This window comes from Pleurodeles waltl, chromosome 8 (genome assembly GCF_031143425.1).
Source record: "Pleurodeles waltl isolate 20211129_DDA chromosome 8, aPleWal1.hap1.20221129, whole genome shotgun sequence".
NCBI classification, from domain to species: domain Eukaryota; kingdom Metazoa; phylum Chordata; class Amphibia; order Caudata; family Salamandridae; genus Pleurodeles; species Pleurodeles waltl.
The window spans coordinates 121,652,888-121,666,454 of NC_090447.1; the positions used below are offsets into that span (position 1 = coordinate 121,652,888).

The window sequence follows — 13,567 nt, forward strand, 5'->3', positions numbered from 1 at the left end:
CTCCCACCCTGAGTCCTAAAATCGTCTTAATGCCCTAGTCTTGAAAAACAACCCTCGCCCTAAATCCTAACCCCGCCCCTCCCTAAAACAATACCCCCCCGCTCCCAGACCCAATCCCCCCTGCCCTAAGCCCGAAAACCGCCTGCCTAAAACCTAACCTCCCCACCCCCTCCCTAAAATATTACCCCCACCGCCAAGCACAGCCTCCCGCCCTAAGCCTGAAAACAGTCTCCCGCACCCTAAAATCTAACCCCTGCCCCCTCCCTAAAACAGTGCCCCCCAGGCCCAATACTCCCCCCTAGCCCAAAAACCGTCTTCCTGCCCTAAAACCTAATCCCACACCCCTCCCTAAAACAGCACCCCTCACCCCAGACCCAATACTCCCCCGCCCTAAGCCTGCAAACCGCCCCATCCTAAAACCTAACCCCTCCCCCTTGCCCGTCCCTAAAACAGCATCTCTCCACCGCAAGCCCAATCTCCCCAGCACTAAGTCTGAAATCCTTCTCCACCCACCCTAAAACCTAACCCACCTGTCTCTTCCCTAAAACAGTAACCCCCGCCCCCAGGCCAATTTCCCCTCCCACCCCCCACCCCAAGCCCAAAAACAATCTCCCCTGCCCTAAAATTTAACCCCCAACTGCTGCCCCCTCCCTAAAACAGTACCTCCCACTCTCAGGCCCAATTCCCCCCCCCCGCCCTTTACCTGAAAACCATCCCCCGCCCTAAAACATAACCCCTCGCCCACCTGCCTCCTCCTTAAAACAGCACCTCTCAACCCCAGACCCAATCCCCCTTACCTCACTCCTAGGGCACGTCGCAGCGCGTTCTGAGGAAACGGAATGATCTTTTCGTACCCTCTAATAATGCCAATAACCTTTACCATCATTACAACGCATAGCCCATACCATGCATGCCATTACAATCATTGTAATGGCATGCGTGGTAAAGGCTATTCGTTGTAATGACGCATGCGTTGTAACGCATGCATGGTAAAGGTTAGTCGGGGAAACAGCCGTGTTGTAATGGCTGTTTTCCTTCCAGTTTAGGCGTCTTGATATTATTTTGGAGAAAAATATATTAGTTGCTGACATTTTTAGGTTGGCCTTGAAAACAGCTCTGGACTTACGCTTTCTCTCAAAAGAAGTACTGAATAGTTGAAAATGTATTCAAAAATTAGATTTGTACAATCTGAAAAACACAAGAATGTCTCAATTCACTAGCGCCCTCAGCATTGTCCCTTCTCACCTCCGCCCTCCAATTACGCTTGAGGATCATCTGATGGAGGTTCAGTGGAGGAACCAAAACTGTCAAGAGGAGCAGCAGCCTCTCTAGAGCAAAGAAGGAACCCTATACAGAGGCACTAGGCTGGAAGATACCTGGGAGCAAATGTAATGCTCCACATCTGTCAGTTACTTGCGAGTTGATCACTCAGCACTGACACATGCAGTTCAAATCCCTGCAAGTCAAGCTCAGCCTTCCAAGGGGAGCAAACTGCACCATGAAACTAGGTAGTGCCATTAAGCAATACAGGCTGTAATATGCAAGCGCTATGTGTGAGCTTTTATGGTTCACCGCCTTCTTCTCCTCCTTCTCCTGCCCCTTCCTCTTATTACTTTTGTTTTATTATTGTTTTTTATGTTGTTGTTGTTTTGTTAATAGTCACCCTTATTGTTCTATTATTCTTATTTTGTTATTAATTCTAATTATGATAGTGTTAATACTATTATTATTTTTATCATTTGTATTTATACTACTATTAATAATAAAAATGATCATCAAAAGAGAATCCTGAAACAATATTTTTGATGCCTTGCTGTAAGATTAATCCTCTGATGGCCGTAGACTGCAGTTGACATTTATCCAGATAGCAATACAGTTTTTTTGATCTTAGTTGTTATTGACAAATCACAGAGAAATGGTTTGTCCAATTGTATTCTAAAATGACAAAGGTTAAAGATTGATGTCTACCCGAGTCTGGCCTTCCAATTGTGGAAGTGCTTTAGTTGCTTAAAAATGAAGGAAAGTTGTCCTGCCTAGTTGTTCCTGTAGTGGATATTTCATGTAATTTAATGTATCCTGTTTCTTCTTCCCAGGAGCTGACCCTTATGTTATCATAAGCTGTGAAGGAAGCACAGTTCGTTCCCCTGTGCTGAAAAATAGCCTTGCTCCAACTTTTGATGTGAAAGGAATATTCTATCGAAAAAAGCCAGGGGAGCCCATCTGTGTTCAGGTATCCGGGAACAGACATCTTCCACTTTTCGAATTAGACTTTACTTATGTAGTTACCGGACTAGTAAGAACTAGTCATTGTTACATTATTAGTAATTGTGAATGCAGGTGGGTGACTATTAGTGAAAATAAGTTAGGCAGGCCCTTGTTTTGTCCACCTCGCAAACCTTAGTGATTACCTGCTTTTTTAATGGTGCTTTTTTAATGATATGTCGGTCATCTGAAGTGTTCTTTACTTTGAGAGCATCCTGGAGAAAATGTGGGAGTGGGGAAGCCTGCGGAAAAAGCATTGAAATAAAAAAAACATGGAATACGAAACTCTTTGCACACAAAATCACAGCGTCAGAAATCAAATTAGCAGTGTTTGGAACCATACACAAAGTGAAGTTTAAACTGTGAAAGTGCACACATGTTCTACCAGAATTCCCATACTAAAGTCAATAACATTTACAAGTAACTGGGCTTAGAGCGTCTATAAAATGATCTGTACTATTCACCTAGTAATCGTTGTATACCAAAGACAACTTCCAAGCACCCATAACCCTTCCACCATTCACCCTGCCCAAGGGGACTTTATCTCCTGAAATGTGCTTTCCTTCTCTCAAAAAGTATCTTCTATTACGTGAGACTCCACAGGTTTACATATATGCACACAATTTTAGAATTTTGAGCTTGTCACATTATTCTAAAGGTAAACACACATCACAAGGCAAGTGTTCTTTTCTCCTTTTAAAAAACACAAATTCCCCCAATGCCAAATTAAAACACCCTACATCCAGACAACTTTCATAACCTAATGGTAGTATCTGAGTTCTCATTTCTAGGTGAACGGTGTAAAACAGGCTGCCACGCATGGACCAGTTCACAACATCAAACATGTCTTTAATTGCTATCATCAGCATAACTTCAGTGTATGCAGAGACTTCAACACAAGCAGTGTTGGATGGTGCTCCACCTGTCCTGAATGAGACTAATTCTGCTTGACCCCTAAGGGACATTTGTTATTGTTGATCATATGACACTGCATGCTGTAGTTTCCACTCACATGGAGGTTACATGATTAGTGGGGCATCTCTAAACTGGTTTGCATCAAAAGCAGGATACAGCAGTGCATTTTGTATAGATCATACGTCTCAATTGTACTCCAGTTTGTGCTTTGGATGGTAACTGGTATAGAAGACAAAATCTGACCAAAATGAAGAGTTGGATAGCTTTCTTGTTGTCTTATCTAAATACGTTCTAACTAGTGTTTTTGCCTAAAGTGTTACCTGCCTGTCCAACAATTATTCACCCTAATATTGTAGGGTTCAAGCCTAGCAGTGACACTGGGGAGTAATGTCCTGTAATCACACATTCGTCAAGGCTCAGGTCCCACCCGTTGACCTAAGAATGCCACAAGGGTGCTAATTTTCCTAGGACAATGTATTCTTACCTGCATGCACAAATTAGTACCTAACGACAGATATTGGGGTACATTAGACTGCTCTGACGAAGGCCCTGGACCCTCTTTGAGGGCTCTTGTTGAGGCCGAAACATGTTGTCAAAGGACAAATAGAGAGGATGTTCATGAAATAGATTCACGATGACATCCTCCTTTGGTTTTAATCAAGCTTTGTGTACCCCCAAAAAACGGGAATTCTGGAGTTTACACAGAGGTTGTTTTGTATCAAAATGCAGACCCAGTGTATAACTGCAAAACACTTATTCTGATCTCCCTTTCAATGAGGTTGAGGCCACCATGTTGGTATCATCTTTACATGGTGGGACGGACTGGCTGATGATGGAGCATGCCACAAATAGTGTGGGATGCCTTTCCGTCCAAATCTTTCTTGCTTCTTGTTTTTCCCTAAACACAGTTTCATTATTTCTAGAAAAATGCAGGAATGGATAATTTCTGTACTTGTTATGTTTGAAGGGCAACAACACACCCTCAAACCATTCTCTTAAAGGGCACAACTTGACCGACCACAGAGTTTACTATTGTATTATACTTTATCATTCGAGAGGGTACACATGAAGAATGTGAAGTTCTCAGTGCCGCCACGACACAGGACATCGCTAGATCTTAATTTAAGCTCAGGGGCACCAAGTTGAGTATTTCATTTCAGTCCCAATCAACCAGCACTATTGAAAGCCACACCAAACCAAGATGGTCATAACATGGCATCTGTCACCAACAACAAAAATAGCCGAAACATGGGGCACGTAGAGCACCTCCCCACCCCTCAAGTCATTGGGCACACGCTAATGTTGATGCACAAACACATCTAAATGTATGGGCATCAAGTTGTGGGAAAGGGAGACATCTTGATATCACATATTCAGACATTAACATTAAGGAAAGTACTTGAGACACTAATCTCAATTCAGTTAATTTAGTCAAATATCCAAATAATCATTACAGAAAGCAAAAAGTTTAGTTATTCATCAAGGGGATTAGCAGAATCAAATCAAAAGCATAAGCCAGCCCTCTCGTGGAGTCAAGCGGTGTGACATAAGGTCTGTCTCGCCCAATGTCTAAGCAAAGCTCTGGCCAGCCCTCACTGCTCTGAAGCTAAAAGCAAAATGCCTAAAAGTCTTTCAGTAGATACAACAATATTAAATAGGCCCTCAGGACAGAAATGTAGCCCTCTCTAAACAACAGGAAGTCGAATGTCTCCAAGGATGGGCTGTTTTCCCACCTGCATGTCTTTTATAATGTTTTTGGCAACGAAAGCGCACAAGCTTTCAGAGCCTGACGTTGCGTAAATGTGCAGTGCTGAACGTCAATTGCACAGCACAAGTCACATGCTTGTTGGCTAACCGGGCACATAATTTGTTATTGATGCAAAACACAAGAGAAAATACAAGTAACCACTTTTACGCACAAATCACATCGACATGCCAACGAAGGCTCAGCTGAGTGGCCTTGTAATGTTGGAACATTAGAACATGTCTCCCAGAGAAGCCAGTGAAACAGTATATTACGTGCGGGTCATACAATTTTTGCAGCTTAATTAAGATTTTTTTCTGAATGAATGCAGATCTCATGCACACAAATAAAAAAGTATTTTTTTTAATTCTGCAGTATGATGCAGCCTAGTCTTTGAAGTAAAGCCAACCTAAACGAGGCGTTATATTTTTCATTTGAAAACCTTTTTTCACACTGGCATACAAGTATCTTACATAGATTAAACATAGACTGTAAGTGACACCTTCCTAGGCACCCCATCGTAGTGATCTCCTAATGCTATTCCAAGTCTTTCCCTGGACATTGACAGCCTACAGGTTGAGAACTTCGCACACACGTGCAGAAGTGGCGTTGTAATGCTGGTCATAGACGCAAGCACAACTACATTCAGTGCCCTCCTCTTCCAGCGAACTGCAGACTCCACAGGCAGTCGCCAGTTCGTTGTTAAGGGATGAACTTGTGGTTACCAAACACACAATGTACCCCTAAAACGAGACATTAACCGTGCACACGATGAGTATTCTTCTAATGGTCAGACTTAAGCAATGGAGAGAAGTAAAAGTCAGCAGTCTGTTTTACAAGAATAGGTAACGGATGATTACTCGCGTAATCTCCTTGTCATTACTTCCAAATGAGCAAATTAACAAAAATAAACAGTTGATGGAATAAGCAATAGGCATTAAATCACGTTACCCCATGTATCTGCAAAGACCCACCCACCTTGATGAATAAGCAACATATGGGAAACTCACGTCAGCAAATGAAACTTTAAAATAAAAATATGTAGGAGCTTCTAAAAACAGTTTATGATCCCTGTATGTTAGTGTATATAGAGCTCCAAAAAAAACTGTGGATAACCAGAAATGCCATATTATGATTTTTTTAACCCAAAGTACAGTCTCCGATGCCCCTAGGTTCAGATGTCCTGATGATGGCAAGCAAAAAACAGCATTTGTTAGAAACAAATTGGCCCGCGTACAGATGCAGAAAGAGAACTGACAATGACAATTATTAACTGTGATTTAAAGTGCACAATTGCTGCTAAACAATAACATTCCTTAAAAAAATTGAGTACTGGGTATTTCCTCTTTACTCTGGCTTCAAAGAGATTACCATTTTTCTGTGTCTGGGACCAAAACTTCATACATAGACCGCTTTTCACAAATTAGCCACCATCACAATAACCTTGATCACAAATAGCAGTTGTCACAATAAGCATCAGTTTTCAGAAGAGGTTAATGAGGAAGATTCTGCCTATGTCTCACAAATGTATTGGACTTACCAGAGCTCTAGATCTATCCCGGTTGTATTACAGCATGATAATGTATGACCATGCAGCATAGAAGAAAATAAAAAAATTCTGATTCAAAATCAAACCAGCAGGTATGTCTATATTTGAGAATCACATCATACTACTCTAGCCCTGAAACAGCTCCATTGACACACAGAGAACCAAAGAATTAAAATCAAACTTTCTCTGCTCTGTGGAGGGAGACTAATGGGGACAAATTATCAGAATATCTGCAAACATGTGTCCCACACGGTATATCCTGATGGCCCTCAAATCAGGCAGCTGTTACGGGTAATGCACAGATGAAACTCGGTCAAGAGAGTCATAAGGAAAAAAAACATCTAAGTTCTGGAACCCACACTATATAAGGTTCTGAACGCCACTGCAAAACCAGGTCAGCCTTAGAGAAAGATTTAAAAATGCACATGGCATACCCCCTCCTGATGTTAGGGAACATGTCTTATGTGACTTCAGAATGGATGGCTTCCACAGCTTTAAAATACGGACCCACTCTGAGCACAGCAAATCATTATCCGAAGACATACTCGGGAATGTGTTTAGGAAAATGGGGGAAAGTAATATGTGGGTTCCTGCTTTATTTTTTTTTAACTAAGAGTGATGTCTCAAGTAATAGGAGTCTATGTCTCTGTCTTGTGTAAAGTAGACCTCTTGCTGTGCACACATGTTTTATGTGTACATTTCAGAACAGGTCTTTTAATTAACAAAAGCGTGTTGTCCTGAAGTTGGATTTTTGGCCTGTAAATCGTAACTGAATGCTTTCCGGTTCTTTTGTCTCTAGATTTGGAATCAAAATGTCATGAAAGATGAGTTCATGGGCCAAGTGTTGCTTCCTGGTGACCCCAATGACCTTCAGCAACAACATTCTCTCCAACTTCAAGACAAGAGCAGCAAAAAGACCAACACCTTCCCAGGGCATGTCATCTTAAAGCTGACCACCAGTAACATCCTCACCAATATCTAATTTCAATAGTGCAAGAAGATTCATCTGGTGCCATACATGATATCAGTATATAAACTATGCATGTGTCCCATGAAATACAAGCTTATTGCTGGCTTTCAATGCTAAGAGGTGCCTTCAGAAAACCAAAATCAATATTTTATTCAAGCACGGCATCCTTTTATCCAATAACTTATACAGTTGCGCTCAGTGTGCAGATTCACAGAACAACTTGTCTCTTTGGCAGCCAGAAAAGGATCTAATGTTTGTCATTTGTTTACAAGATCATGTCATTTTAGCTACTTCAAGAAGTTTTTACCTTAAATGGCAGAGATTTTTTAAAAAGAATCTGCCTCTCTATACAAAGGTGTATGTAATGAAGAATTATGATAAGTCAATGGATGAATGTCTTAAATAGCTGTATTGTTTAATGTGACATGTATTTTAGTAACTTATAGTACTTATATGTTTAAAGCAGAATATGAATAGTGAATGAACACGAACATGGCAGCCATTATAGATGTTGAGCTGGAATGTGTAAGTTGTGTTAGTTTTTAAATTGTGCCAACACTTTTTGTTTATTTTCCTTTGTATACATGATAAGATGAGGGTGAGGCTACCTTTATTTGTGAATCAGTAACATTCTTAAAAGGAAAAAGACATGTGGTTTCTACAACATTATCAAGGCTACCATGTTGTTTTTGCATGGAACTCCAAATGACAAGCAAATCAGTACGGAATAGTAGGATTAGAACTTTGCAAAAAGAAATGCATATCTCCAAATACTAGAATCATCCAGGCTGTTACAACAAAACGTAGTAAGAACTCAACGTCTGACTCACCTCGGACCCACCCCATATAAACATATGTCTGCAACACTAAACTAACGGAAACCTTTTATGTTTTCTAGGTGGATCTGGTGTGTTTTGTTTCTAGGGTAATCCTTCTTCATTGCCTATAGTAGTAAGGCTTTGTTGTAATACAATGTTTTATTTGTTTACCTTTTTCTACCAGTCTTTTTGTTTTCTACATTACACATGCCGTACAAAGCAGTCACTGATATTGAATGTAAAACAAAGGCACATATAACGCTTCTCAAAACTTTGTTGTTCAATCTTTGAGCATCATTTAATTCTAAAAGCAATGCTGTTACCTTGGGCCACACTTGTTTGGTTATCCACAGGATGTGCCCCAGCCTCAGTGAGGTATGGATTGTCACAAGCTGGGATCATATGGAAACCTAGATACTTGGACCATAACCTGACATGGTTATATGGAATTTGGTTGTATCCTTGACAGGTTAATTTAGAGCTATTGCGGTTTTCTTTTTGCCACCTCCTTAACCGAGAAGAGGCAGTTATCTGGTTGTTATTTTCAGTATAAATACAAGTCTCATTCCCATTCTCCAAATTGTATCATTAAAATTTAAAACCAAATATAACACAAATTTTAAAGCTGTAAGAAAAGGTAATACTCAAGTATATTTTGAGGAAATATTTCTCTGGAATCAGTGGGTGATCTAGAATTCCAAATGACCATTGCTTTTAAGCTTTACGTGCCAACGTCGATTGAGTAGTAAAATGTGCAAATACATATACAAATCTAATCAAACATATTCACCCTATGTGTTAGCTGCTCCTCATACTTCAAAAGTGAGAGTATGAGTGATAATCTATTTTTAAGAGATATTTATTTCATCAAAAGTAACCTCAATATGTACTATGCCTCAACATAGAGTAGAAACACCAGAACATGAAAAGGTGTAGTAAGTTTGCTCTAACATAGCATTGGAAGCTCTTACTTTTTAGCAGCTTTAAAAGGAAATATGCTTTCAAAGAATTATATATTGTTTTTCATCACTCCCAGTGTGCAAACTGGCTTCAACCTTTGAAAGAGAAATTGACATCAACAGAGGGTAGAGAGTGAAGTGTTTTGATCTATTACAACAAGAAAGGTTTGAGAAAATATACCATTGTCTATTACTTTGCAACTCAGTTGCTCTAATGGATCAACAGACCACTTTTCTGATGACCTCCTCTAATGTCACTTCCTATTTCATGGGTTAAAAAGTAGTCAAGAACTGGAAGATGGGAAGATGCAGGCTTTCACACAAAAGTAAAAAGAAAGTAGATGTAAAAAGTTTTTGATTTGGAACCAAGCAAAAAAATTAATTATTAACAGTAGAGAACAGCAAATGAATGTTTATTAAATCTTCATGTTTTATAGATGTCTTGCATTGATAGCTCTTGTTATAACCAACAGTGACATAAGCTTTTTATGTGCTGCTTTTTCAGTACCTTATGCCACTGTGAGCCTGATGTTCTCTTCTTACAATCTAGCACCACAGAAACCTTTAACACATCTTTAAATTCCACAATACGCTCAACGCTTCCGTTTGAAAATATGTGCCATGTAAATGTTTACACAATATTTTAATTGCTTACGTTATCTAGGCATGCAAATATTGTTTGCAAAACTACTACTTGATCCTGCCATACATAAAATTGAGATTATACATTGTAACTATTTTTTTTATCTCGTTTGAAAAGCTTTCATAGCCACTTGATTTTGGATATATTTTAAGAGGATGGCTTACACTTGGTTTAGTTACACACATACGTTTCTATATGTACATACACTGAAGTAAACCATGCATTGAATCATCTATTGTGGGTAAGAAACATTTTTGATAGAGAAATAAGTCTTAGCTGTCCTGCATAAAAATGTTGATCTTGACAATAACATTATATTAAATATAATCTTGAAGAAAGACACAGATCATAATTGCCTTTCCCAAAAGCATGTACGAGAGTGGAGGAAGAGGGATCATGAAAACTTAGCACATATTGTGCTGAACTGTTTCATCCTCCATGTTCAGTGTTGCATTCCATATTGAGATTATCACCTACTTTTCTCAGGTTCAGACATCTTCATTATGATCTAGTATTGGGGAAGTGGATATGTGCAGTAAATACAATTTGGCCCTCAGAAGGGGTGGACAAAGTTTTAGATTACAGCCTTGAACTCAGGACAAGTTGGCAGACTTTACATTTTACGCATTTAGTGAATTATCAGAGTGTCCTCACACTATTGAACTTGGACAGCTGTAGCAGTGTCCTATGGGAAAAAATGTTTTCAAAAAGAATTTTCTAAAAAAAGAAACTAATAAAAGTAGTGGGTTTTGAGGTGTTTTTCACCACAAACCAACTTTTTTTGTGGACGATTTCTCTGGCTATTTGTTTTTTAAAAATTATACTTAACAATCTAACAATCTTTATGAAGTTTATGAAGATTGCAAAGTTGTAAAAAAAAATGTTGCCACTATTTTGTAGTGAACAAACCTTAACAAGTAGTTTGAATTTTAACATGAAAAATGTGCAGCGGTTGTAAGAGAGTACAGCTTCGCTTTCACAGTATCGCTTCTCACTTGCAGAAGTGGCGAAAATGAAAAGTTGGATGCTATGTAGTCTGAAAAGTGTTACGTATACACTGAAAGGTGCCATATGTGTTTGTTAATATAGCTGGGAAGTAATTTTTAAACTGTTGAAAACACACACCTTCCACTTGCAAACACCCAGGTTATAAGCTGTGACCACTACAATGAAGCAAGGTTTATTGCAAAAGCCTGTCTTTAGATATTTATTAAACTAAAGCAAGCCATAATACGTTAGCGTGTTAGTGCAGGAAACGGTGCCTCCCACATGTTACCCACGGACCAAAATGCCAAATATGTGACATTAATTATTTGTTAATTTAGAGGGCATAAATCCTTTACTTATGAATTTCAAACATTAATTTGCATGATATATTTTTTATTCTTCATAACATTCAATATAAATATATTTTTATGTATTTTGTTTAGTTGGGTTTGAATTGTTTAAAGCTTTGTTAAATAAGTAATGTACTTTTAAAATTAGTTAAGCATTTCATTGTTTTTCCTGAGGGAACTAATCTGACAATACAGCATCGTTTTATGTCAAACCAGAACTTTGCAGTCACTATGATTTATGGTATGACCTTTTTTAAATGCTTTGTCAATGCCTGTTTTATGCAATAAAAGTATTGAAAAAGTTTTTTTGTATGCGGGTGACATTGGTACATTATGTGTAGCCGGTGCCATAATGTGAAGAGAGCATAAGGTGCACTTGTGTATTATGTTTAATTGGAATAATATAAACTGTTATAAAGGACTCCAATTCCAGATATTTGTAAGAAAATAGATTGACCAGATGGTAGCATAGTGTTCTCAGCTGATACATCCTAGGGGAATTTGAGTGGTAAGTGAAATCTTCAAAGGCACACAGGAGGAAGAGTCCATATCCCATTATGTGTTAGCTAAGTAGCTGTTATATTGTTACTAATATTTGTAGAGTGCTCTATCACAGATGAGGGTATCCTGGCGCTATGCAGGTGCTGGAGCCTACTGTGCCTAGACCAAGGGTTTACGCAAAGAGCCAAATCTTCAGCCTCTTACGGAACTCAGTAACCAAGAAGAAGACTCTGATGTGAGGAGATAAGTTGTTCCATGCTTTGGAAGCCATGAACAAGAAGGCCAGCCGGCCTCCAGCTTTGTTCTTGTGCATGCATGTGATTTGTTCAAGTAGGAATCCGCCAGAGCAGAGGTGTCTACATGGTTGGTAAAAGGTGATGCAATGGTTCAGGTAAGTGGGACCAATATTGGATAGTGCCTTCAATGTACGTGTAAGGAGTTTGAAGTGAGTGCATTTGTGTACATGGAGGCAATGCAGCTTCCTGACATATGGTATGACGTGGGCTCTGTGTGGAAGGTTGAGTATCCGGTTTGCAGCGTTCTGGTTAGTTGTTTTGAGATTCTGCTATAGAGGGTGTGCCCGTAGTCTAGTTTGCGGGTGACAAGGACATGGGTGACAGTCCATTTGTAGATGAGGAGCTATGTGAAAATGTTCCTTGACATCTTAAGTATGTGGAAACAAGATACTGTGACTGCTTTGACTTGCACCTTCTTGTCCAGTTTCTTATCTGTGATTATCCTGATATTCCTGGCATGGGTGAGGGTGTGGGTCTCATTTCACCTAACCACCAGTTGGAGGTCTTAAGGTGAAGTGCTGTTGCCGAAGATTACCACTTCTGTCTTGTCATGTTGAGCTTCAGACTTTTTGACTTCATCCAATTCAATGACTTTTACCCTGCAGGTGGTGAGTTTATTTCTCGTATTGGGGGTCCTGTGAGAGTATTGTGTGCCTCCAGCCTAGCATAGGATGTTCATGATGTATGCGTAAATGACATTGACTAATGGGATCATGTATTCGTTGAAAAGAGTGGGACTGTGGAAAGAGCCTTACATGACTATACAGATCAGTTTGCAGGCTTCTGAGTGTCAAGCTGACATCTTGTGTTCTCTCAGTTAGGAAGAAGCAATTCCTGCAGGGGGCGGGTCCTTGAGTGCCAATCTCGTGTAAGCGTCTGATGAGGACGTGGTGTCAGATGATGTCGAAAGCTGCTGAGAGATCCAGGAAGACGAGGGCTGCTAATTTTCCTCGGTCTAGGATCATGCAGATGCTGTCTCTGGCAGTGATTTGTGCAGTTTCCATGCTGTGGCTGGACCTGTAACCAGATTGAGTGGTGTCAAGGAGCTGATGATTGGGGAGGTAGTTGGTGAGGCATCAATTGATAACCTTCTTCGAGACCTTGGCTGGTATGGTAGGAAGGAGTTGGCAAGCATGGCTGGGCTTGAGGATGGCTTGTTGAGAAAAGGTGTGACTGTTGCAAGTTTCTGGGTTTCTAGGAAATTGTCCAAGTAAATAGAGGTGATGGAGTTGAGGTGTTAGTGTTTCACTGAAAGGAAAGAGTCCTTTAGGGAAGACATGGTAGGGGCAGAGGTCTGCATGGGGCTCTGAGTTGAGTCAGTGGTTTTGTCTGTGGCAATGGGATTCCACGAAAGGAGCGGGAAATGGGCACAATCAGCGGCAGAGCAAAATGACGGCAGAAAGATACAAAAGTGGCAATGCTGTGAGACAACGGAGGTAGAGATCAGAAATGGAGATGAAAAGGTGCAGCGGCCAAACAGAAAGACAGTGGCATTAAGGAGACTAATTGGGTCAGAACAGAAGTAAAAGGCACAAAAAAATGTGTGGGTAAGAGAGTGAAAAAGGCAGACAAG

At 40.0% G+C, this 13,567-nt stretch overlaps 1 protein-coding gene across 2 annotated transcripts in view; it reads left to right on the plus strand.

Moving 5' to 3' along the window:
• Positions 1 to 11,501, plus strand: part of CAPN5 (calpain 5) — a 431,423-nt gene extending 419,922 nt beyond the window's left edge. For both annotated transcript variants that reach the window (XM_069203908.1, XM_069203909.1), the window contains exons 12-13: positions 2,094 to 2,230; positions 7,270 to 11,501. In XM_069203908.1, the coding sequence (XP_069060009.1) occupies positions 2,094 to 2,230; positions 7,270 to 7,452 (320 nt within the window). In that variant the 3' untranslated portion in view covers positions 7,453 to 11,501. The remainder of the gene's footprint in view (positions 1 to 2,093; positions 2,231 to 7,269) is intronic.
• The last annotated feature ends 2,066 nt before the right edge of the window (positions 11,502 to 13,567 follow it).